The 27,396-nt window shown below is 38.7% G+C and overlaps 1 protein-coding gene across 1 annotated transcript in view; it reads left to right on the top strand.

The window, feature by feature from the left end:
• KMT2C (lysine methyltransferase 2C) overlaps positions 1-27,396 on the top strand; it is a 192,060-nt gene that overhangs the window by 115,949 nt on the left and 48,715 nt on the right. Inside the window, 11 exon segments of the mRNA XM_050321434.1 lie at positions 6,822-6,941; positions 9,363-9,479; positions 12,224-12,325; positions 12,506-12,610; positions 13,770-13,951; positions 14,636-14,800; positions 15,382-15,491; positions 20,960-21,025; positions 22,476-22,688; positions 25,780-25,908; positions 27,110-27,229. Coding sequence (XP_050177391.1) covers positions 6,822-6,941; positions 9,363-9,479; positions 12,224-12,325; positions 12,506-12,610; positions 13,770-13,951; positions 14,636-14,800; positions 15,382-15,491; positions 20,960-21,025; positions 22,476-22,688; positions 25,780-25,908; positions 27,110-27,229 — 1,429 coding nt within the window.

The raw sequence follows: 27,396 nt of genomic DNA on the forward strand, positions 1-27,396 counted from the left end.
TGCTGCCAGATATTTTCATGATGGACGTTTCTAATGGTGTGGTAAATAATTTCGTGGTTTTGTTACATTAGCATATACCACACAAGAACTGTCTTGTACAAATGGCTGTGGTTTGACTGGGATTAAATTTGATAAGTGAAAAGAATCCTTAAGTCTGTCGCTTTCTGCAACATCTTGCTCTCTATTCGAGTTGTGCAGTTCTGGGGAAAATGGTTTATGAATCCAGAGTATTCATTTCATGTTTGCGAAATTCTGTACAGAAAGTGTGTCAGTGTGACAAATTAGTGTTACATTTCTTTTCTCATCACAATTTATTTTTAGTCTTTGGGACTTCTAGGCTGATGATTTCATGCTTTTCTGAACTTAATGTTAAAAAAAAGGGGTTTTTATATATTGTACAATTCTTTCCATTTTTACCTGTCACCTAAGGGTTTAAAATTCTTGGTTCTTAAGAAAAGGTATGAGAGAGTGTTCTAAAAGGTTAAAAGTATGTAATAAAGGCCACAAACATAATATAAGAAATTAAATGTAGAAGGTTTTAGATTATCTCTGGGGTTTTTGGTGTTACCCTTATATACAAGCATGTATCAAAGTAATTTTTCTTCATACTGTGTTAAAAATTAAATTTACTTTCTTAGCTGATCATGCAAATTGATAAGGGGTGGTGTTCTTATGCAGTCTAAAATGGATTCAGGTTTTCCATTGGGGAAGTTAATCTGTCTTCTTCCCTCTTTCAGTAAGGGTTGTGTTTATTTTCCTGTGCAGTTCACCCCTGTTCTGCATAGGAACCAGCATCATGATACAGTCAAATCAGTTCACCACCAGAGAGCCCTTTGAGGAAAACATGAAGGCTGACCCCAGCTGTAAATGCCTGTGGCAGAATAGGTACACATCTTAAAAACAAACAAAGAATCTGGAAAAGTAGCTATTTGTATATTCCATGTGTAATACAGACACTGACCTCCTAACTCGTGGTGCGAGTAACACAAAATTGAGTTGAATTGAGGTGTAAAAGTCAGGTGTAACACAAAAGCCTTGCTGTGATGCTAAATCACAAAATCACAGACTTTTTTTAGTTTGGAAAAGACCTCCAAGATCATCGAGTCCATCCCTTAACCCAGCACTGCCAAGTCCACCACTAAAACTTGTCCCTCAGTGCCACATCTACACATCTGTTAAATCCCTCCAGGGATGGTGACTCCACCACTGCCACAGGCAGCCTGTTCCAATGCTTGACAACCCTTTCAGTGAAGAAATATTTCCTAATATCCAATCTAAACCTCCCTTGGCACAACTTGAGGCTGTTCCCTCTTGTCCTGTCATTTGTTACTTGGGAGAAGAGACCCAACACCCCCTCACTGAACCTCCTTCCAGGCAGCTGTGGAGAGCCATGAGGGCTCCCCTGAGAAGATCTGTTCTCCAGCTTGCAGATCATATTTTAAAATAGAAAAGGCTTGTATGTAATAGAACTTCTCAGAAATCAACTTGATTATTAGGACCTTTCTCCTGTTTCCACTGAGCTCGGGAATTCTGTGTTCATTGTGCTGCAGGTAGATTTTCAAGGTCACTGTGCAGTAAGGGGTGTATATCATATTTACAGAAATAAGTATATGCCTTAACAGTGACAAAACTCTCTCCAGTGCTCTAAGTTTCTACTCTGGGCTTTTGAGGAGGGACTGAAACCTGTTGAATGGCGATCTGAAGACTATAAAAAAAGAGATTTTGAAATGTCCAGTTAAAGGCAGGTGTTTTCCTTTTGAGCAAGACGTTATTGGACATATCCACAGTTTGTAAGGCATGTATTTAAATGCCTTTGGATTGCAGACAAAATTAGTTCAGTTTTATTTTGTGGGGTTCTTTTTAATTACTATTTTTGCTGAAAACACTCATTTTTTAAAAGAATTGTGTACTTTTCCAAATGGAGGGTTGTGAATAGGAGCAGAAATAAAATCACAGAATGGGTGAGGTTGGAAGGGACCACAGTGTATCATCTGTTGTATAATAGATCCTTCATAAATAGTCTGGTCACTCTGTGAACCCTGAAGACAAGCCAGCATTAGCCAGTTTCCACATATGGTAATATTCTGCACTTTCTCCTAGAAGCTTACCTTGGTGGAATGTCCTTTTCCTGTTAAAAAATATAATTAAATATCCATTGCAGTGGGTTTATAGAACTTCATAGAAAGAAGAATAAGAAAAAAAAAAACCCACGTTTTTCTTGATCCTGAATATGTTGCTCCTCAATTTTATAAGACACATGCTTCAGTGGAGTCAGGGGAATCCATACAGAGGAATAGTTTCTGATTTGGATTTGTTCTCATTAAGTTTAGTGTCTTCTGCTGGGCAGTAAGATAAATCATTAGCCCTTTCTACAGAATCTATTAATACAATTGTGAATAAAATATATATCAGTAATTCTTCTGTTTCACTGCTGCATACAAAGTTATTCATAATTGGAAGTGACTTCCTAAGTTGGATATTTAGTAGCTCCATCCAGCCCTGGGAGAGGACCCTCCACCTGCCAGGCTGAGCATCTCCCTGACTTTCTTTGGGGTTGGTTATTCTGTGGGCTGTCTCCTCTCTTTTCCTGTTACCCTATTCCATAGTGAAGCCAAATTAGTTTTTACATACCTATGAAATTTAGTTGTTCACAGATCACGGATACTCACTGGTAGTTGCCAGAGTGATAAAGTTTTTACAGTGCTGTCCTTGGAGTTGTGTCTGTACAGCATCTTCTCCAGGGAATGTGCAGGTTCTCCACTCTTGCCTGTAGACTCCAAATTTATGCCAGGGACAGAACCTCTTTTGAACCATTATCATGTTTCTTTTTTTCTGAAGCTGTAGTCATAAAAGAAATCGTCATCTAAGTTTGTTAATGACTAATCTGACATATAGCTAGTTTGAAAAAAAGTCTTCACAAGGAAAATGGCTATTTTTTTTCCTGTGGAGGGATACAATAAGTGGTATTGGGTATATTCTGTGTACCTGAATTGAACAAGTTTGAAATAGTTATTTTTGCTATGGCAATGTGTAGTGGAAAGCATGAGATGAAGTCAACAAATGGAAGGCATTACAAATTGTGACAGTGTAACAGTGGTAGGTAGAGTTGAGAATGTTCTGTAGAATAATATTGAATAGTAAATAATAAACTTCTACTGTTTTTTTTTATACATAAGTATTATTTTAGTATTATTTTAGAGTGTGTTCTTTGAAAAAATACCATGATTAGAGGTATTTAATTTTTATTGTGAAGATATTGGTTGTCACTATTATGCAACTCGCTGCATATTTGTGGATGTTTTAAGAGATTTTCTAAAATGACATCAAAAAGGGTTTTGTATGTCCTTTTTTGGGTATTATGGCTTTTCTGAGGTCTTCACTTCCATGATACCACTAAGGATGTTGTTGTAGAGGTAGATGTTGGAAAAAAGGATCAGGAACAGGTTTTTTCAAGGGTTAGTTTTTGTAACAGTTTTTATGTTTGGTGGTTGGTTGTTGTTGTTTTTTGGTTTTTTTTTTTTTTTAATGAGGGGAGCTGTGTTCTGAACTGATTAAAGTTTGTTCACAACCCTAAAATTACATTAAATATTAAATTGCAAATCCAGCTTTGTGCACTTGTGATTGCAGTCGAATTCATAAAGCATTAAGCAGCTAAACACAGTCAGTGGTAATTTAGTGAGATCTCCTGACCCTTGCTGACACTGGGTTTCCTTTTGTTATAATTTACTTGCAGCTGTGTTGTTCAATTTTGAGGACTCAAGAATATGATGGAGAATTAGAACTTCCTGTTTCTGTCACAGTACATAATAATTTTGGGGGTTCTGATGTAAATGAACTGAATAGAACTTTCTCTTCAGTGTTGTGTGGTAGTAGGCATTAATTAAAAGCCAAAATATAATTAATGCATCTCTTTGATGTATTTCATTTGCTCGTAGTATTGTGGAAGTGTGTGTTTTTAATTAAGTTTATCTGACCAAGAATTCAAATTGTTCTGATCTACAATAAAACTTGGATTAAATTTTTAATTTAATTCTTAACAATATGGTTCATGAATCATATACAATTCATTTTGTTTTGCAAGACTGAATATTTCATATTCTGATTTAATGTTCATTTAGCTTTTTAATCTTTTGAATATACTTAATCACTAGAAAAGTGTATCTTCTTAAAAGGAAAATAATTTTGTACCTCCCTAATAAGAGTAGGTAATTTTAGTTGTTGGTAAAGTATTTTCAGCATGTTTAAGATCTGGAATTTTGACCCTTAGTCAGCACATTGCCTCCTTTATAGATTGATGTAAAGATTGTTTCTACGATACATAGATTTTCTTTGTGTTACTATACAGATTTTTAGATGCCATTTTATAAGAACAGCTAGTTAGTATGCATTATTAATTTTAGAAGTATAGGAGGAAACTGCAATTAAAATTAAGTGGATGTTTTAAATTCATCTTGCTAAAATTGACTGTTATTTGATATTAAACCCATGGCTACTATAGTTAGGGTAAATTTCCTATTGCCACAGATGTGGTTGCTAATTGGTGTGTCAGTAGGTGAATCAAACCTCTGTGTCCATTTTTCTGGCTTTCCCCCCATTTCTGACTTGGTGTCCCTGTTCTGTCATGGATTTATGTCCTTGTGTCCTGAGTGTGAGCAGGGACCCTCATCCATCTGCAGGTTTGCAGGTGCAGAAGGTTTCTGCTCAACACAATTTCCCTGTCAGAGGCTGATGATCCTTTTGATCTGCTGGGTTGTTTGTTTGTTTGATGACCATCCCTCTGAAGTCAAGCAAAAAACTGGGCTAGCAAAAAAATCTTACAATCTGAACTGTTTAATCTGGCACACTCACTTTAGCCCGAGTGCAGGTGAGCGGTTACTGGCACTGGCAGTTCAGCTGGAGTGGTTTTTGGAAGCACCTTGGCGGAGGGGAGACAGTGATGGGCATTTAAGAACACACAGGTGGTCTGGGCACTTAGCAGTTTGTAGGCTCTGTGTCTGATTTACCACCTCGTGTGGGCAGAGTTGTCAGGTTTTTATTTTTTCAAGTGCTGTGTTGCCCATATTCCCTTTCCCATGCAGGCAGAGCAGGACTCCTAGAAAGGAGATTTATGTTGAAAAACCACCATGTCCACACTGTGGGTTGTACCAAACGTTGGCGTTTTTAACATGTGACTTTTATGCACAATTAGGCTTTTAGGTCACTAATGAACTTTCTTTTGGCTCTGTTGTGCCAGTTTGAATTCTGAGCTCACTGAGCAGCTCTGGTTACAGCCCACCCAGCTCTGCGAGCATGAGATGTCCGATGAGCTTGTCCTCATCTCCTCAAGGGTATGGGAGGTGTTGGCTGGTGCTCACCTTCATCAGCAGGTTGAGCTGACCTGGCTGGGCCTTACATGAACTAGGGAAGGCTTGTCCATGCTCCTTGTGGCCCCAGATCAGGTGAGGGGTAGTCCTATTTTCAGTCAGTGCAGCTGTTAGCAAGGCACCTCCTTACAGTCCCAGATTTTGATGACTCTTCCCACACATTCCTGATGGAGAGAGATTTCATTTCAGGGAAAAAAAAAAATCCCACATTTTGCAAAGCTGTCTCATTTTCCTTAACACTTATTACTGTATAGGCCAGCATTCTAAGGTGTAAATGTGTTTGGTCTTGCCCGTGTGAGCAGCTCTGCCTGTGTGAATAGTTGGGGCCATTAGTATGCATGAGGTTATTCCATATCATCCCTGTGATTTTGCTGCTGAATGGCATTCTTGAGAAGGTAAACCTGTACTTCTCATCTGTTTTTCTTGTCGTCTTGGCCTTCAGTATTTTTTGCTCTCACAAATTTAGAATTAGGAAAATACATTATCCTTTAACTATTCTAATGGGCACTTTTGGAATGAAGTTATTTATGATGTCTGTCTCCTGCACTCTTTATTCTGTCTTAAGAATCTGTTATCTTCCACAGATTTTAAAGTGTATGAGGAACTTCAACATTATTTTCTTGTCTGTCTTAGCATTTTCTTCATTTTTTTTTCCCCTATTTCTTGTGACAGCATTATACAGTATCTCACCATGGTGGGAACTATATAAGTAGGGATAAAAATCAATTAGTTAAAAGAGTTTGTAAGTAACCCATATGGATGTATATCATTACATGTATATAGCAGTGTTAAAATGTGATACCACAGCTTAACATGAAAACACTGGGGGAAAAAAAATTAAGCTATGGGGGTTTGTAATAGTTTGTTTATGGCAAACATGCAGGTGCCCTGTTGATTACCATGACTGTTTTCCTTTACTTTTGTCCAGTGGTTTATTCATAGTCCTTTTGTTTGAGTTGCTTCTCGAACTAGTTGTTGCTGTGATTGTGGGTAGTTCAGTGTCAAAAGTCAACTAGGGCCATAACTTCTTTCAAAATGTGATTTGGGATATAAAAGGGGATGTTATCACCTCAAACTATTGTCTTCTTCATTGATACAATAAAACTTAGGCATGTAATTTGTTGTTGTTATGATTGCTTGCTTTCAATTTATATTATGCTTTGTTTATAAAACTCACTTTGTTGTAATTAACCATCAGCTGTAGGTTACTATTTGTTATAGGGTGTATTTCAATAAGAACCTAAAAATTTCCTGCCTTCCTCTCACTCAGTGAACTAATTGACTACTTAAGTTAATATAGAAATGCCTATGCCTGCATGTGCTTTGCTTTTCAGATTTTTTTTTGTTGCTTGCTTTTTTCTTTTTGTTTTGTCTTTTTTTTTGTCTTTTTTTTTTATTTTATTTTTTTTTTATGTTGCAAAGTTTTATACATCTATTTTCTCACCTACCGTATCCTAGGGGGCTTGGAGTACCAATAATACAGTCAGCCCACCTTCCTGGTCCCCAGACATTTCAGAAGGTCGGGACATTTTTAAACCCAGACAGCTTCCTGGCAGTGCCATTTGGAGCATCAAAGTGGTAAATAACTTGAATTTATTTTCATGTATCCATTGCTATCTTTCTACTGTAGAGACTAGTGATGAAATTCTGTATCTCACAACTGAATTAATCTCTCATTCTATTACTGTTTAAGGCCTCTAAAATTTATTGAAACTCTGGAGCTCTCAGGTTAAAAGAATATGTGCTTTCCAGAGTGTACAGTGTGATGGCATTGCCCTGATTTCCACTGGCAAAGAGTACTTTGTATTACCCAATTTTCGTGTGTGTTGAGTACATCACTTTTTGTGGTTGGTTTTACGTAGCTGTCAAAATAAATTACCTGAGAAGGAAAATGTCCTTAAGACTGGCAGTAAGGTAAGCCAGGCATGGAAAGGAGCAGAGATCTGAAGGATGGCTTGAATTTATTGCTGTGGAGAAATCTTGTGGAGTACATTCAAAGTGACATCGTTTTTAGCTGATGGGGGAATAAATAAGAACTTTCCTACCTGATTAGATGGACCAAAGCTTGTATCCACGGTGACATTTACCATTAAAGACACCTGAAGAAACTAAGTAGAATTATTGGTTTTAAATAAAGGCCAAAAAAGCCAAATGATGACATTGACAAATAGCTGTAGCTTCCGAGTGATTTACATTCATCTCACTTTAACTCTCATGCTAATTTTATTTTAATTTGACATCAGCTTAGCTTTTGCTGCTTCAAGCATTAATTTTCAGCTTAATATTCAGCATTAACATTGATACAAATATTTGTTTATTCCTGTTACTAGTTGTGTGAAAATAACAATACTGATACCTTGTCTGAAACAGAAAATAAGAGACATGTCAGAAGAATTTCCATCTTAAAAAATTGATGCTTGTGTGTCCTGTGTGTGCATATGTATTAACTCCATAGATATCCAAGGACAACATTTTTTGTTTCACCTCAGTACATATAATTACCTCAGCCTTCAGTAGCATCTTTCCTTTTGCTCCTCAGATAGCATTGTGCTATATTACCTTGTTGTGTGAGAATAATTGAATTTCTCTTCCCATTAACAGATGGATGTTAATAAAATTTTAACATTGGGAACCTTGAATTCTCCCTTTGATTATGATCATAAATTTCTGTATGTCCTTTAAAGCAGAAGTTGGCATATTTGAAAAATGCTGTAGGGGAATATTGAGCCCATAGTGCTGCTTTCCCTCCAGGGAACTCATGTCTCCATCAGTAAAGACTGTCCAATGTTGGGGACGCTGTCCCTTAGGAGCTCTGTGGTTCCATCAACATTGGTTTATGGATTGCTTTGGTGTTAAAGTATTTTACAGCAAATGTCTGGATATGGGCACCATATCTAGATACTCTGCATGGAGTTGGGCTGTACTAGGAGCTGAGGCTCTTCACAAATTTGAAATGCAATAAATAATCTCATTGCTTATTTCATAGTAGGAAAGGTGCTTATTTGAGTATATGACATAATTATCATCACTTACACAGATTAGAGGCTCTGAAACACATTGTAAAGATATCTGCTGATACCAGCCAGAATTTGGGGATGTTGTGAATATGTTCTTTTTTTTCTCTGGAATTGATAAGGGAGGATTAGGAATCCTCTTTGTGCTTAGTTCCTTTTGAAATTAAAAAAAAAAACAACCAAACAAACCAGAAAACAAAAACATTTCAAACCAAGTCACAGTATGCATAACAGGTAATTATTATTAAAAACATACTTGCTTTTCCAAAGTTAATTGTAGTTGAACATACTGTGAATACTCCAAAGCACAACACTGCAACTGTGCAGCTGCATCTTAAATAAGGGAGAAAAGAAGCTGTCTAAAAATACTGTGTAAGAAAAACTTCACGTTATGGGCAATGTTGATCTGAGTGTAATTGATAGAATTAATATAAAAACCTCTCTCTGTATCTGCTGAATTAAGAGAGTTTCGTGGAGCCGGCTCCTGCTTTGCTTTGGGAGCAGAACTGCATCCTAGTAAATTCCAGGTTTTGCTTGATTATTCATAACATAAGAAAATCATCTATGGTTACAAGTACTCAAGTGTCCAGACCCTTTTCAGAAGTCCCATGACTGTCTGAGCTGACTGCTTAAAAAGAAAAGAAAAACGAATCATAGAATAAAAGATTTATTTTGGAAACTTTGCAACTATGGGGGAAAAAAAAAATTCCATATTTCCAGTTATTCCTGAGCATAAAATAAACATTCCTGGTTTTGGCTGCTTTCTCAGTGGTGACAAAGCTCATCATATTATGCCATGTAAGTAGTTAAAGGTGTTTCATATTGATTTATGATTTAATGACTATGGCCTCGTGGGCTCACATTCACTTGAAAACATAGGGTGTCTTTTTACTTATGTTTTTCCCTTGATGCATTGAACAAGTTTGAATCCCATATAACAAAAGAACTTCAGGTTGCATTTACGTGGTTATCTTGTGTTGAATAGGGCCGTGGATCAGGGTTCCCGGGGAAGCGGAGACCACGTGGTGCTGGTCTTTCAGGAAGAGGTGGCAGAGGTAGATCAAAACTGAAGAATGGAGTTGGGACTGTGGTCATTCCAGGGGTAAGAACATTTTTTTTTAAAGTCATGTTGCAGTCTGTTAACGTAGCATAATTTTATTCAGCTCTAATTCTTGTATTAAAATACTTTATAAAACCAACTAAAAAAGCAGGGGGTGTTTGATAAAGCCTGGCTGTTACTGCTGGTGATGAAGAACTGGAACACCACAGCTTGATGGACCTGAGGCAATTTTACACTGCTCTTGCCACTTGAAGACATAACTATTGGGAGTCTTAAACATTCCTTCCATTTCCTTGCATGGAAAACATGCTGGGTAAAGGCAGCACTCCCTGGAATGACACAGGAAGGAGAGCGAGGCTTGTGCCTGAGAATGTCACAGCAGCTGTAGGGGATCAGAGCAGAGGTTCTTCCACCCAAGGGACCAAAACTGAGTGCTGGGAGAAGAGTACACAGCAGAAGGACACATTTCAACAGTTTGTGGCTTGGGGACTTGCTGAACAGGAGGTGGCATCTTTGTCTTGGGCAGGCTGTGTTGGAGCTTTCTTTCATGGATCTGCCCACTCATTTTTAAAAACCTGTGGAAACCATGTTAACCTTTATCAGTTCTACAGCTTATTAGCCTGTTGTTTTAAGTTGCTGCCTGCTGGATTAGTTGCCTGCCCCTTAGCCTGCTGCTCTTAAAAAAGAGGCAGTGGAGAGCTGTTTTCTATTCACTTCATCCATGCCACTCATTTTCTGCAGATCTCCATCAGTTCTCCTCCGTTTCCTTCCACTCTTGTCTTGCCAGACTGGAGAATACCTGTATTTTGAGTTCCTTATATGGAAGCTACACCGTATTTCTGATCATCCTTATCAGTTGTTTTGTCATGTTCTTTTCTTTACTTTGTAGACTTTCATCTGCCATTTTATAGCCCAGCACTTGGCTTTATGAAGCTCTTGTGCAGTTCTTCACAGTTGTCTTTTGGGTTTTATTACTCTGAATATTCTAATCCTGTTGGCAAGCTTTGTCACCTTGTTTCTCACTTGATTTTTTGAGGTTGCACACGAGTGTGTTGAACAGCACCGCCTGTTAGCAGACATGCCCTGTCAGATTTCCACTAGTGCTGTTCTCCCACACAGAAAACTGATAATTTATTCTACTCTTTTATCTTGTGTCAGTATGGGGACAGTTCCTCGGTTTAACTTTTTTTTTTAAGTAGTTTTGGTGAAGGACTTGGCCAAAAGAATTTGGTGACAAAGTACTTTAAGTTGCATCAATCAGATTTCCCTGTCCCCAGGGTTAGGGCGCGTTAGGTAACTCGCTATAAATACAAAATGGACATCACTCTCCACAGTTTACCTCAGAAATTCGACCCTTTGAGTCATCAAGTAGATGGCAGCTTCAGAGTTCCAGAGCAGGGATGTGGCTGCCTTGTAGGGTAGGTGAAGTTAGCAATGCCATGAGAGCAACCTTTTGCCAGATAAGTGTTTGAAATGGGAGTATTTTCTGTCCTGCAAATTCTGCTCTTTTGAATGTGCAAGCAGTTCCAAGAACTTGGTGGAACCTGTGGAAAAACAAGCAAGGGAAATCCTATCCCTGAAGGTGTCAAGGTGTTTCACGTGTTTTTTGGTTAACTAGTTAGTTACAGCTGCAATGCTCTCAGCTGTTTGATAATTAAAACACATTAATAATATATTCCCTTTTTAGCTGTTTCTCAGTAAAAGCTGAGTTCCAGTAAAAGTGTATCAGAAGGATTCCTGTAGCTGTTGAAATGATATTTACATTTGTCCCTAGAGCGATATTTGGGCTTGTAAAATATTTAAATTATTATTTAAACAAAACTATCTGTTTAAGACTTATACTGTATTTAAAATAATCCCCATTTATAAAATTGGAACAGCTGGTAAAACAAGGTTATATTTCTCTGTCATCCATTTGATCTTTTATATAGAACTGTGTGCCCTTATCTTACTGGATCAGAGAGTAAATAGTTGGGCCTATTAGTTTCAATTCATGGATAGCAAATTCTGCATAGCAGTATTTTCATGAAAGTCAGGACACAGCTGAAGTCTTCATTTTCCTTTTTTCTCTTCCTGAGAAGCTGTATGTGCACGTATATGCTGAATTAATAAAGGGCAGCTCAGGGTACCAATCTCTTGATCAAAAAGAAAATGAGTGTCTACAGTCAGAGCTTATGGATTGAGATCAAAACAGCTGTTTCAAGTTCAGTGCAAGTTTTTATGGTCAAGATAGATAAGCCTCATAAAGAAACTGCTTACAGTGAGTAACTTTAGAACTCTGGCTTATTTCTCTGACATACTTGGAACATTAGCTAAACCACATTTTAGGCAATATGGGACAAATTACATTTCTGCAATTGCTCTTTGAATTAATACTCAGAAGTATGTCACTGCAATTAACTTTTTGATAAGAAGTATTTGTGTGCAGGGAACAGACCAGACTGGGCACAGTATGAGAACTTCTGCTTAGGGATTTTTGTCTTAGACTGTCTCTTTTCTTCCATTTCCATTTTGAAGTGCAATGGGATAATGTGTAAAGAGGAACAAAGGAGAGAGAGAGAGAGAATATGTATGTAAAACTGATAATATTGATGATGCTTGTACTGGTGTGAAAATGTGAATTAATATAGTAATTTCTGATGGTAGCTTTTTATGAGACGTTCATACTATATGAATAAATATTTGCAAAGGTGGTATTCTCTAACATATTTAGAGAATGTCTCATCTTGTCTCATGTCTTGGGAAATGTGATGTGCTTGCTATTCATGTTTTGTGTTTTTTAATAGGTCACAACTATGGATATTTCATCTAATAAAGATGAGGAAGAAAACTCGATGCATAATACAGTTGTCCTCTTCTCTAACAGTGACAAGTTCACTCTCCATCAGGTTAGGATAATAGTTACTGTGTTTTAATTTTGTTTCCCAGCTTTTAATTAGGAAAAAAATGAATTAATGTCCTTGTTAGGAGTTAAATTATAGAGCAAGCTAGCTGGATTTTGCAGTTATATGTTTTCAGAATGTAGTGTCTGGCACGTGTTGAAAGTCTGCTCTTCTCTGTCATTCCAGGATATGTGTGTAGTTTGTGGGAGTTTTGGCCAAGGTGCTGAGGGCAGGTTGCTTGCCTGTTCTCAGTGTGGTCAGTGTTACCATCCATACTGTGTCAGTATTAAGGTGAGTGCTTTTGTTACATAAAAGAAATCATTTGATTACACTGTTTACATATTGTACTTTAATAGCACTATGCTGCCTTTGGTTTTGTGGTAATTAGGGGAGTCATTAACTTGTTAGATATTCATCAGCTAATGTGACCATTATTTGTATGCGACTTGTGAAAGACTTTAATTAAATGTCATTTTATAGTATGCATTGCCTCAAGAGAAATTAACCTTTTTGTAATTTCACAACCATAAATAGCGCTGATTATCCAGCAGTTGGTTAAAATAACAGTTTGAGATATAAGCTTAAAACCTAAACACAAGCAGAATTAAAAACAAAGAAAAAATTATACTGCATCTTCATTTACTAGGGGCACAAGGTTTAGTTGATTCAATTTGCCTGTTGGCTGTCAGAATTGACAGCAGTTGGAGTGGTTAATTAATACATTTTACATTCATTAGTCTAGGAGAGAATGTGTGAAAATTAAATTTGAATGGTATGAAATGACCTAGCAAGCACAAAATAAGCTATTCCTGCAGTGAAGACACTATACACTCTTCAATGGTTATAAGTACATCTATGTAAAAGTGGGTTTTTTTTTAAACATGCCACAAAACTTTATTTTACACGTACTTTACAAAATGCCATGTGCATGTTCCATGCAATTATAATTTGACTTTATGTTTATACACTGCTCTTACATTCCATATTAACTCCAGTAAGTTAGTTGTTTGCTTCAGGTGACTAAGACCCCAGCACTGGTTATTGTGGTCTCATCATGACACGAGAAGATAGGTCTGTGACTGCTTGAGGAACCAGAATGTGCATAAGTCTCTGGGACCTGATGAGGTGCATCCCAGAATCCCGAGGGAATTGGCTGATGTAGTTGCCAAGCCACTCTCCGTGATATTTGAAAAGTGATGGCAGCCAGGTGAAGTGACTGAAAAAGGGGAACCTTTCACCCATTTCTAGAAAGGGTGGAAAGGAGGCAAAAAAGAGGATCTATTTGATCCATTCCTGTTTACTGAGGCTTCAGAAAGCCCTAAGTGCCAAACAGCCCCTTGTGACATGGGTGCTGTGCCCAGATGAGCATCCTCAGCTCCAGACCTTCATTTATACACTGATCACACTTCAGAGAGCACCTTGCAGATCATTTTCACCTTGCCATTTGCAGATTACTAAAGTGGTGCTCAGCAAAGGTTGGAGGTGCCTGGAGTGCACGGTGTGTGAAGCCTGTGGGAAAGCCACGGATCCGGGGAGACTCCTCCTCTGTGATGACTGCGACATCAGCTACCACACATACTGCCTGGACCCACCCCTGCAGACTGTTCCAAAGGGAGGCTGGAAGTGCAAATGGTGTGTTTGGGTCTGGGGGCAGAAGTACTGACAGGCTGGCCTCTCCTGCTTCTTTTTGTCACTTTGTATTTGTAATGTCAGTTGAACTGTAGTGATGTTTTAATTGTATCTGAGTCAGGTGTATTAAAGCAAACAAAATACTTTTTAATTGCTTCACTCAAATATCAGTTTATCAGGGAAACTGTTATCTCCTCTCAGTACCACTTCTTCATGCCAAAAAAATGCATAAGTAGAGGTGGATAAAATTTGTCTTTTGAAACTCTTAGCCAAAAAAAAATTTCCAATTTACGTTCATTGGAATGTTCATTCCAGCGTTCAGCTGGAAAAATGAATGGTTGCTTCACCAAATTGTTCTCAAACTAAGACCCTCTGAAAACCATTTGGTTTACTTGGGTGAAACACAAACAGACCAGACCTCTCACATGGTTAAGTCTCCAGATCTAAAAGTGAATGGCGACTGGAAGCAGGAACTCCTTTGACCTGTTGAGCTGTTACAAAAACCCATCTGCCTGTTTTTGCAGTTTGAAGGGAATTACTAATTAGGAACTCTGTTTAAAAAATGTTGTTAAACATTCGTTGTTAGACTGAGTTAAAACTTAATTACTCACCTTGTTCTAAGGAGAAGAGCCACGAAATAATCTTCCTGTGAACTGAAAGTAACAGATCATTTTGTCTGATCTGCAGGTGTGTTTGGTGCAGACACTGTGGAGCAACCTCTCCAGGTTTAAGATGTGAATGGCAAAATAATTACACACAGTGTGCTCCCTGTGCAAGTTTGTCCACCTGCCCAATCTGCTATCGCACGTACAGGGACGAGGAGCTCATAATTCAGTGTAGACAATGTGATCGGTAAGGATTTGTAATATTTTACAGATTTTTTCCTGTTTAAGGCTTATTTTAATTTTTCCCCTGTAATGTAAAAGCATAAAGATAAGGAGAACGGTCTTGTGGTAATGAACACTGGAGTATTGAGTCTCAGAAGTCTCTTAGTAGTTCATTCCTAGTTGTACCACAGACTTAACTATCTGACTCTGGACAAATAAATTAATCACTTTATGTCTCTCTTCCCCTGTCCCATAAAAATAAAACTAATTTACCTCACAAGACTATTGTTGGGAGGCTAAATCTGGATTACATAGTATGAAATGATGGCAATATAAGGAGAAAATTATAATACTAAAACATATTTGGTCCGGGACATTGTTTTGTAGAGTTCCTTCCTGTGAAGGTAAATAGGTGATCTGCTACTCCATATGCACACCACAGTAGGGGATGCTGTATATGGAAAACCTGATTCTATGGTTTGTCCCTTAAAGAATGCAAACTAAACAACTACTTCACGTTTACTCGGACCGTAGGCTGATGTTTGGGTCTCCTAAAACACCACATATTTCCTTTAAATTGTATTTTTTCCCCCACTTAATTTCTAGATGGATGCATGCAATCTGTCAGAACTTAAACACAGAGGAGGAAGTGGAAAACATAGCTGATATGGGTTTTGACTGTACCATTTGTAGGCCATACATACCACCAACAAACGGTAAGGAGACGATCGAAACCAATGGCAGGATTGCCCACTGCGATAAGTAGGTTGGGGAATGTGTTACGGTTCTTGTCTCTGATGGACAGTTGGCTCGTGCTAGAAGTAAGATTTTTTTTTTTCCATGTTTATTTTAAGGAAAGTGTCCTCAGCTCTTTCGCACCCTCTAGTGATTTGGCTGCAAGGCCAGAGGAAACCTAATGGGGAATTCTGGGTAGGGTTGTTGAAGATACGGGTAAAGGACTAGAAAAGCATTTGGTATTGAAAGGGTAAAAGGCATCTCACTCTGTCAAGTGGGACGAAGAAAGCCCAGTTCTCTAAAGTTACAACTGCAGAAGAATCTGAAAATTAATTCTAAGCAGAAAATCTTTTTATATTTTGATGCTCTGAGGTTGTCTGAGGCAGCAGTGGCTGTAACAACAGTCTGTTTAAGCATTTTTCCCCTCCTCCCTCATGTTTTGTTAATGCCTTTTCCTCAGCTCTCCCAGTACTCAAGACCAGTGCTTCCCTCCCTAGCTGCAGTCTTTGAAAGAACTGGCCGTACTTTTTTGTTCAGGAGTTGTCACTTGCTTGCTACCTAAAATGTATGGTTCCTTCTGATGAACTTTGCACTTCTCTGGAGATGGATACCGACTGCCTTGTCAGTCTGCATTGCAGTTCTACAGCACTGGTACTTCAGGAGCTGAGGTTACTGCAGCTTAAGCACATTTCCAGCGTCTGGTTCCATGGGATGGGGCTGGTTAATGTTCTGTGAGTGGCCTGTCAGCAGTTACACTGGCCTATGACATGATTTATGGTCTTGCTGCAAGGGTGATATCCCAGGTCTGTTTTCCCTGCGTGTCAGCTCACAGGAGTTTCTGCTTCACTCTGCTGTTTTAACATTGACACCTATTCCCGTTTTTAGCATAAGCTCATTAGTGTTCATATTAACCCTTTATTGGGGTGTCATGAGAGAACAGTAGGAGGAAGGCACAAGAACTAAGCAAATGTTTCAAGAAATACTCAAATCCACCAAGAAGATGTCAGTAAGATTGGCTTTCCTTATCAAGACTGAAGATGTGAGGCATGTGCTCAAGAGGTCTGCCAAGAAAAGTTCAATAGAGCATCTAATGTCCATTTACACTGGCATGTCCTCATCCCAGCAGTAATTATAACTTACTGACCTGACCTTGGAGGTTTATACACTCCCTGATCAACTACACAAGGTGCTGGAACACTTCCAAGTAACCCATTTTTATCACTAATAGAAGAATGCGTAATCCTTCTGTATTTCTACAAGTCACTTCATTGCTGAGATCTGCTTTCAAAAATTCAAAAAGAAGGAGGTTTTGTAAGTGGAAAACCCAAGAAACACAGTCTTCTGTTTATTTGGATAATAAGCTTTGAATACTTCAAGAAAAAAAGATCCAAGTAAGAAATACTCCTTCTTCCTTTCTCTTTGGAGCCGGCAGAGCTGCCTTTTAGAGATAATTAAAGCCCATGTTACGTGAGACAGAACAACTTCACAAGATGGTATCAGAGATGTTTCATTTCCAGGCATAAGCTGTCCCCTGAGTTAGTCCTTCCTGCACATCTCCATGAAGTCATGTTCCTTAGGTTTGTGTTCCAAGAAGTAGGAACCAGACTTGCAAGACCTGTCAGAGAGCTACCAAGTTTTCTTTGCAGTTTTTGTCACCATTTTTTTTTTTACAAGACAAGTTTGTCTGCTTCTTCTTTCCTGTTTTGACTCAGTATATATAAAACCTCTCTAACATGAGTACATTTGCACAGTTGCATGTCTGAATATGTCCTTTGATGCATGTTCATGGAAATATCTGCATGTACTTTGATATGAAATGTTTAAGTCTTCCATTAATTCTTCTAAAACTCCTTTGAAACTGCTATAACTTTTTGTTTCAAAGTTAGAAGAATTAGCATTTGGTAAACTTAGAGAGACAATGTTAGTTCGCAGTAGAAAGCTTCTTAAAATGTACCACATTATGGGATTCTTCCTGGGATGGTTCTTGCCCTCTACATTTGATGTATCATGGATGTGTTGCAAGTGTTATTACAGGTTATTAAAGGTTTTAACCACATTCTTTCTAGAAGAAGCAAGAGCCCTTCAACCTACTAAATTACCAATACATTGCAAGTCACTATTGTTAAAGAGTAAATGGTTCCAGTGTGTAGGTAAAGAGAATGAGGTTCCATTTTACTTTATTCAGAAAATGGAAACTTTTTTAAATTTATAAGAGCTCTTCCCTATCTCATCATAGCTGGTAATTTTATGAAGTCTTCTTCAGGAAACAAAAATAAAAGTTAAATAGGTTTTTTCTTCTTGAACATACATTTATATCAAAAGCCAGAATGTGGTAAGAGTTGCTCCAAAGCAGTATGCCAGAAACCTTCATTACTAGATTATGTGAAAATAATCGTCTCTCATCAGTGTTTCATGAGGTTCCTTCTAGTGCAGTCTCAAGTTCTAACACATGTCCCCCAGTGCATTGCTCTGCCCTGTAGAACATTTTCTCAGATTCTCATGAATTTGAGGTGCTAACAGCTGCTTTAGGCAGCAGCAACTTCTCCCCTGTGCTGTCATTCCTGCACCTTCAGGAGAGGTGTGTCCATCCCTCATCCTCATTCACTCCTGGACGAGCAGTTCTTGACCATCTGCTCATCACTTCTGCCTTTCTCTCCTTTGCCCTTGTGTGTCACGTGCCCCATCTGCAAATTTCATCCTTCCTCCCCTACTCCCGTCCTCTCTCCATCCAAACTCCAGTTTCCTCCTCCCTTGGTGCTGTTTTTGTTCCTCTGCAGACGGACCAGCTCTGCCTGGTTTTCTGTAACCAGTCACAGCTGAGCTGGTGGCAGTTCCTGTGGCTGCCTTTGTGCAGTTATTCCTCCTGGGGGCTCGAGTGACTGCCCATGAATGCAGTGAGGAGCTGCTATCACTTACTAATCCAGGGATGCTCAGCACTGCCAGTGACACACTTTGTGGCTGGGAGCCTCTGTTGTACCATTTTCATTAAACTGAATTAAATTTTTCTTCATTCCGAAACCTAATTCTATGTACTTTACATCCAAGATACAAACCCAACGTAATACTTTATGTTTAAAAAATTACCTTTCGAGGTTTTTTATTATTTGGCACATTTGTTATGTTAACTCTAATGTTCGTGTGTTACTTATTTACAAGAAGAATCCCTGTGCCATTCACACGGTTATGCAGGCACCCAATAATGAGTGCTCTGCTAGTGCTCTATTTCTGCATCAACCATTTCTTATGATGGTTTCATTTCTTCCTAGAATTGTTCTTTTCTTTTTCAGCCTTACAAATGGCAGCCCCTTTCTTTTTGAAACTGTGGTTCTTATGATCACATTGTATTCTGTGCAATTATTTGTTTTCAGCTGAAACTGCTAAATGCTGGACAATATTCAGCATGTCTAAACCCTTTTGCAAGTAAGTTTAACAGTTTTGGTTAAACTTCGGCTGAATGCCTCAGAAAGCACTTTTTGGTTTAATTTTAATTTTTCCCCTACTTTGAACAGTCTTTCTCTAACAGTATTGTGTTTTTCTGCTATCCATTTTATTGATTTTAATCCTTAATCTTCACTCTAATTAGCTCCTTTTCTGGAAGTCTGTTTGATACTGCCTTCAAACACTGGTTGTTTGTGCAGTTTTTGTGAGTGGGTCTCCGAAGGCCTCACCTTTGTCACTATCAGCTTGTTTATTTGAGCATTTCAACTCTATTGAGTCTCCAGAGTTAAAATTATTCACAGTCTGACCTGGATTAGAAGAGCTCTCTGTTGTTTGACTTTTAAATAAGGATTTCAAATTCCCATTCATGACTGTCTTTCTGAATTTTTTGTTTACCTTAGATTCCAATTCAGTAATTGCTATCTCAGTCTTTAAACATCTTGTGAATTATAACCAATTAAGTGAACAGATGATGTTTTATTCCACTTTGAGTAGTTCTTACAATCTGCCTTTTTTTCTGTTGTTTCAGTTCAGTGCTTTTGAGTATCTTCCATCCTGCAACTTGTCCCATATTTTTTGTTTCCCTCCAGTTCTGCTGTGTCTCTTAAGAAATGTCATTTTCAATTTATTTTCTTCCTTGTCTTTTCCCTCCACCGTTGTGTATCACTTTTTCAGTAATTCATGTAGGCTTCTTTTATTTACTAATTGCATGGAATATTGGTTTCCTGTAGACGATATCCTCTATGTTAGTTACACCTTGCATAAAACTTTTAAAGGACTGTAAATTTCCTTATATGCTGAGAAAGCATATCCTGTAGTTTTCATATCCATTCTGAGTGTCACTTGGAAGCTTTTGTGCTTTTCCTGGTCTTGGCCCTTAACTCCCAGGAGGTGTGGGAGGTGGTCAGCAGCACATGTGCAGTGGTCTGACGTCACACACTGAACCTCCCATGGCTGCTCGGCCTCAGTGGTCTCATCTTGTGTGGCAGACACCAAGTAAATACTCCAGTTGTTACCCAGGTCTTAAATTCAGCATGAATAAGATTTCTAGGGAAAAAAAAAAAAAAAAAGAGAGAAAAAAGTGTGGATAAACTTGCCTATGTGGTAATGCTAACTGTGCCAAACTAACAGGTTTTCTGATTCTAGTTCTCAATGTTTGCGAGACAGAAGCTCCTAATTTTCACTTTACTTACTGTCTACATAATCTCTGTGAAGTCACTACTAATATTAAAATTTAGTCTACACATCAGAGGTTAGTGGAGCATTATTGCAGTCATGTTGTTAAGGCAGGTGGGAAGAGCATTTCTACCCACAGCAAGAGTAGCCACGTGTAGTAGGACATTTTGATCATTATTTTTTCAGTCACACTGTTCCAGTACTTCCCCACAGCACACAAGCTGTAAAGAATAGATTGAGTTTCTGCTGTTCCCTTTATTGATATTCTTACCTTGGTTAAGAATTGCCCTATCTAACTTGGATGAGTCCTGTATCATCTGTTCTCAGATACATCAGCTTTCTGATGTGTGCTGTGTGAGAGTCCTGACAGCACAGACACATCTGTAATCTTGTGTGCAAAGCTGCCAGAGTGTGCCAGCCCCTCCTTGGGGAAATGCTGGTCGATACCCACACAAAGCCCTCCCATTTTTCATGGTTAGGGCAAGCAAAATCTGAATGTCATGACTAGTGTAGAGGTTCTTTTCCAACCCAGTAGATCCAGTGTATTCATTTGCCCTTGGCCCAGTAGAAGGAGATAATTTACCATGGAGTTCAGTGCCATTCCAGTGCCATTCTTGGCTCCAGGAAGTTGGAGAACTTCAGTTTGTATCAGGCTTGTTTTGTAGTCACATCCTCTGTGACACTGAAAAGCACTTCATTTTAAAGGTGCCAGTCAATGTTGCCAACAGTATAAATTAGGGAGTTTAACAGAACTGTCTGAAGGAAAATTGATAGTTTCAGTTTAAATCAAGTCACCATTTTTAAAAGTTGAAATGATTTTCCTTATATTTTTCAGTGCCTTCTTTGGACTGTTGTGATTCATCAGTTGGAGCTCAGATTATTTCAAAATCAAAAGAACTAGGTAAAGAATGTAAATGCTTAATTTTCGATCATTTAGCATATTTTAAGGGTATATTTTTACATGAGACAAAAATTCCTTTTTTTTTTATGGTTTTATAACAGACAGCATTAACTATCCTTCAGTTACCACAGCATGTTTTCCATTTTTTTCATTCTCTCTTCTTTCTTCTCTTTTGCCTGCCATACCTGCACTATAATAATTAATTTAAATTGTGCTTTGATCCTGCAGATTTAGTTGCTTGCCTTAATATCAGTGGTGATAACACAATGTGGCTGAGTCAGGCATGTACACAAATGCTTACAGGTTCCAGCTGTAGGAGGACACAACTTTTCTGTAGATGTCTGGTTTGTGCTAGGAATTTATAATCTTGACAAGCCTACTCACCATCAGCTTTTATAATGATAGCACCCAGTAGCTTCCATTGTGGTAGGACAGCTTCCATCACATCAGAGTTTTTTTCCATTTGATACCACACAAATGTAGTGCTGAGAGAAGGTTCTCCCCTCAAATCTTCAATCTGAAAAAGAGTTTATGAGATGTTTCTGAAACGCACACCTTTCAAGTTCAGTACAAGAAGACAGTCATCTGGGAAGGATTGTGTTCAGGACCAGCTGTGTTGCGTTGCATAAGAAAATAATTTTTGGTTAAAGATAACAAATGGTATGATACTTATATGTTTTCAAAACCTGTGTTATCAAATCATGATTTAGTTGGCTCCAAGGAGCTGAAGCATCACTGTAGCCTCTTCATTATTTGGTAATTCCCTGAAAGTTCCCAAACCTCCACTTGCAGTGCCCCAGTGCAGGTGACAGCACCTTTCTACGTGGTGAATTAAGGAATATTAGAGCTTATCATAGACTCAGCTGTCATGTAACACCTTGAGGAGGAAGCAGTCTGGCAGGTCTTGGGAGACTTGGGTTCTACCCACAATTTTTGAGCAGCTCACTTGGTAAAACCTGGTTTTTGTCTGCCTATAAAATAGGGCTGATAACTTGCCTGAGTTACCAGGAGTTCTGGCAGGGTTAAGGTCATTAAGATGATGAAGGTAAAGTGCTGAAGGCTGGATGGGGGCCCTGACTGAGAAGCAATGGGAACCCAAAGTAAGACTTGCACAGGTTTCTGTGGGTGTTGGTGATACAGAAATACCCTGCAAGGCACCAGTTTCCATGATGACATTGTTCTTTCTAATGAGTCCTTGATATAGGTTGTTCCATAGCAATATAATGGATTGTGGCTGGATTTGACATCAGACTCTGAGCAATAAAGCTGTGACTTTAATGTGTAAAAACAGTGTCAGATACCCCTGTTTTATTTATACCAATTTCTTCACTCACGGATCAGCTCCATACATGTGGATTATTAACTCTTATAAGTGCTATTCCTGAAAAATCTAAGACTTGTGAATTAAAAGAGTTTTATATTGCTGTTATGATTCATTCAACTTTTATAGACCCACCGAAGACATACACCCAGGATGGAGTCTGCTTGACAGAATCCGGCATGTCTCAGTTACAGAGCCTCACTGTTACAGTGCCGAGAAGAAAACGGACGAAACCAAAGCTTAAACTGAAGATTATAAATCAGAACAGTGTGGCTGTGCTTCAGACACCCCCAGATGCCCAGTCAGAACACTCAAGAGATGGGGAGATGGATGACAGTAGAGGTAGCGGTCTACTTTTGGCATGTCTTGTAGCTTGGGAGCGTTGCAGTACACGTGTGTATTGCAGATATCCCTGGGAGTTTTTATGACACTGATGCTCCTGTGTTCTGTGCAGAATGTTTTATGGAAATTACTTGAACAGCAGTTATGGCTCATTGTTGTCCGTTTTAGGGATTTTCCATGTTGTTGTCCTATTTATGGGTCATCCATCCTATAGGAAACTTCGCCTTTCTGAGGCTGCCAACACTGGCAATATGGGATGACTTTTTGTCTAATCCTTGGGTTACACTGTGCACTCACTGAGTACAAGTGCATTTTGAGGCTTTCAAAGTTAGTGCAAACACTGTTTGAAAGTGGTAACGTTGGCTCAGCAAAGCAACATCTAGATCACTGAGAAACTGGTGTTAAAATAAAATCAAATGGGAAAGTGGATTAAAAAGCTCTTTTCTGAGAGTATTTCTTTTTTCTGAAAGAAACAAGGGGAGCTGACTTGAGAGTCAGTGATTTGGGCTAATGCTGGCCTACCCAAACACACCCCTGTATATGGGGACAGTGTTTCAGTCGGTGGTAGAATCCCTTGGGAGAGTTCCTTCCACTGCAAAGCCAGAACACAGAGCAAGGATCCACGTGCCTCAGTGTCACCAGTACTTGTCTCATCTGCTTCCCTCACAGCTGAGCAAGCACAGCAGCCCCAGCCAGAGAAGACCAAAGGTGGGAGACGAGAGTGGGAAAACCATTTAGGAGCAGCCAGGCCCTTCAAATCCCTGCTCTTCAACACTAGAAACAGCAGCCAGCATGGTGCAGTCCCATTCTCCTGTCCCCTTTGCCATGGTCTGGCTGTGCATCCTGAGAAGTGTGTTGGTAGGACAGCTGTTAATCCGTAGCCTGGGGAAAGGCTTAACTTCAACGTGTGAAAGCCATTGCATTAGTCATGCAGGTGTCTGTTAGGGGAGGAACAGAGGCACACAGACACCCACACCTCCCCACAATCTAAAGTGCTTTCTGTTTATGCAACATCACCCTGGTGTTAGTCAGATTAAATGTCATGAGAAGCTTTTTTTAGATACAGAGAGTGTACTTGAGATAACTGTAGTTTAACCATCAGTGAAGTTTCAGTGTTAACTTGTTGATAGAAGTATGGCTCCTGTTCTTTGATTAGCACATTCTTACCCTCTGCTGTTGACTGGAAGTGTATTTTTTTATGATAGCTTTCCCTTATTTGAGTGTAACCTTTAAAACAGTTAATTGCCCGTTTTTCTTCCATTTCTTTCAGTACTCACAGGGTTTGGTACATTTCCCTAACATTACACAGACTCTGAAATTTCATCTCATACTTTCTTATATTTCATCAACTTTGGGTTGTTAAAAAGAGAGGAAAAAAAAAGCTTTTGATTTTGGTTTGGAGACATCAAGAAAGAGAACTAGTCCCTTACATTGTTCTTTTTCAGTGGCCAATCATCTTTACTTTTAAAAGTGTGTTCCTGTTTTCTATATGACTCTGTCTGACTTAATTATCTGCTTGTTGGCTTCTGTCTACTTTTCAAGTAGATAACAAGATACATAGATGTGACAGCAGGGTATGGAAGGGAGAGCCAAGGCTTCTACAGACTTTTAATGTCATTTCTGATCACCTTTCATTGCCCTTTTGAGAGTTAAAGCACATTCACGTATGTGAAGGTGACAGCACAGCAAGTACCTGGTAGATGGGGTGGATTTCCTGGAAGCTCTGTGTGTGTAGAGCTCTGCTCTGTAGAGTGGATCAGTGCCTGTTCCCTGAACGCCTGGAATTTTTGTATGAGCACCAGGATGAATAAAGCTGTGCCATGGCTTTGACTGCAGTAACATAGTGTAGTAATTCCAGGGAAAAAAGGAATAACTTACTTAGACTCTGACATTCCAGGTGGAAAAAAAGAGGCTTTATCTGAAAAAAAACTGGGTTCATGGTAATTTCGTTACCGTCTCATTTGTAGGCTTTCATGAGGTGTTCTACATTTTAAAGTCCACTTGAAAATTGAGCTTGCTTTGGGAGCTTCAGCTTGGTGGCCTTTGCCAAGCCACCGGCTCTGTTGGTGGAACTCAGCAAGGTCTTTAACAATGGGAGGGTCTGGTCCGTGACTCAACCCCTGGAAGAGTGAGGGATGCAGTTCCACCACAGCAGAAGTGGTATGAAAGAGTCCAACTCTGCCTCTTATGACAGTATTTCTCCCGCTCACGACTGCATGTGGTTTTAGACCGTGTAGAATTATACATCTAAACCCAAAGCAGGAAATCAGAATTCCAATATCTTTTCAGGGGTGAGAGTATATTTAACATTTCAAAAGCTTTACGATAAAATGAAGATGTAAGGTCTGTTTGGGGATATCAGGAAGAATTAGCTCCCTCTTTCTTCAACACCAAAGGCTTTTTAATGTCATCATACTTTACATCTGTTTCTACCCTTCTTTCCCACAGAATATAAACTCTAACTCTGAATTACAGTCTTCATCTTCAAGGCTGAGTAATTCCTTTGGGCTGAATGTTCTACTGCATAAGTCCAATTCCTCTTCACAGACAGTCTGCTTTCAGTCAGTCACACGGCTTCAAGTCATGAATGCTCTAAACTAAGAGTCATTAAACATTACTTTCCAAGGGCAGGCTGCAGTTTTTCAATGTCTTCTCAATAATCAAAAACAAAAAAAAAAAGCCCTACCAAACAAAGCTGAAGAGGACAATGAACAAAAGGAAGTATATCTTGGTAAATTGGATCCATATTCCTTGATGTGTGGCTACAGATTGCTCAGACACTTAGAAACAGTGATGGCACAGGCTTCTGAGGAAGGCAGCAAAACATTCCTCATATTCACATGTAGTAACTACAACATTTATTCTCTGGCTTTGTCTCAACATCATCTCATAGGAAATGTGTGTCTATGCTGGCTCCTTGTGTAGAGGTAGAGTGGGTTTCCCAGGAGTGTCCAGAGATTATCTGTCACCCTTTAGAAAAATCTCAATCATTCTCAATCACTTTCTCAGAAATCAGTCAGATGTAGAAATTGTGGAAAAAATACCTTCTTTGCCTTTTCAAGTTAAAGCTACCATTGCCTCTTTTCTGCAGAAGGTGATCTTATGGATTGTGATGGAAAATCAGATTCCAGCCCAGAGCGGGAAGCTGTGGATGATGATACCAAAGTGGCTGAAGGAGCTGATGGGATTAAAAAAAGGAAACGAAAACCATATAGACCTGGTAGGATAAAGTAACTTAGACAGTTGTGTGTCCATTGTCCATTTTTTCTTTATAATTAAAAAAAAAATTAGAAACCAATATGGAATTGTGGAGTATTCTTGTGCTTATTGTTTATTGTAGATTTTTTTTTCTCTATTCTGTTTAAAATAACTTTCATCCTCTTACCAAAACCCATTTCCACAGGTTGCTGCTCAGCAGTACCTCTGCTGTTACTCTACTGCCAACTGTAGTATTTTAAATCTGTACCTTGTATTGATTCTTAACTTGATAGGAAATTGTACTGTATTTGTGTAATTGGTGAAGGACAGTTTTTGTGTGTGTGTATTTATATACATCTGGCAATATGTGAATTTCAGAGAACTTTTTGCAGTTCTCTTATTTTCTGAAATACTCAATAAGAGTAATTTACTAAATATTTGCAGATTGCTTCTGGCAGTGAATTTTAATGAATTCAGGTATTGGATGAATCCATTTATTTTAATTTCTTAGTGCAGTTGACTCTTAATTATCTGGACTGTGGATTAACTGTGTGTCCCGAGTGCAGAAACACTTGAGCTGTATCCAGGCAGAATACATCTATTAGTCATCTATTAGTTTTCTGCAGCCAACAATTTCCCTGGAAAATTAAACAAACCTGTATCTGATGCATTTACATACATATACACCATCTGCAAGGGATCAGGAGTGCTGCAGTCAGTCTCTAGTGAAGGATTCTGGAGTTTCAGACAGTGTGATGTTGACAATTATCTTTTTATTTTGTGGTATGTCCTTCTCTAGTACCATCATATGGAGTGCTGGGTCTCCTAGAGCTCTTTGTAGAGGGATTTTTTAGGGTCTTTTGAGGTTCTTTGGTAGGTTTCATTTGATGGATTGACAGCTAATTCCAGCAGTTCATCCAGCTTGCCAGGGGAGGGGAAATCCAGCATCTGAAAGTTGCCAGGTTTGGTGATTTGAACTTCTTGTGGATGTTTTACAGTCCCATAATTGTTATCCTGTTGGATCATGCAATATATACCCACCAAGACATTAAAATTCAGAAATACTTCTTAAAACTCTGAATGAAAATGCCTTAAGTATCTCAGATTCATTCTTAGACCTTTAGCTGCAGCGGTCCCCTTGACCTGCAGAGTAATCTTGGCTCTTGTTCTTACTGTGAAGCACAGTTCTTATCAACACATTGAATTTTTGCTTCCTTCTTAAGGTATTGGAGGATTTATGGTACGTCAGAGAAGCCGTACAGGGCAAGGGAAGACAAAAAGATCCCTCTCCAGGAAAGATTCTTCTGGATCTGTTTCTGAGCAGTTGCCTGGCAGAGAGGAAGGTAAATGCTGAAACTTGTTTTTTAAATTTTTGTTCATGCCTAACGCGATAAAAATAATACAAATCATCAACATACATGTTTGTCATGATAGCTTTATTGATTCAACTGAAAATACCCATTCCTACATACTTAAAATTTCAGCAGAGCCCATGATTTGCAAAGAAACT

This window comes from Myiozetetes cayanensis, unplaced genomic scaffold (assembly GCF_022539395.1).
Source record: "Myiozetetes cayanensis isolate MyiCay16 unplaced genomic scaffold, myiCay2020 scf1, whole genome shotgun sequence".
NCBI lineage: Eukaryota > Metazoa > Chordata > Aves > Passeriformes > Tyrannidae > Myiozetetes > Myiozetetes cayanensis.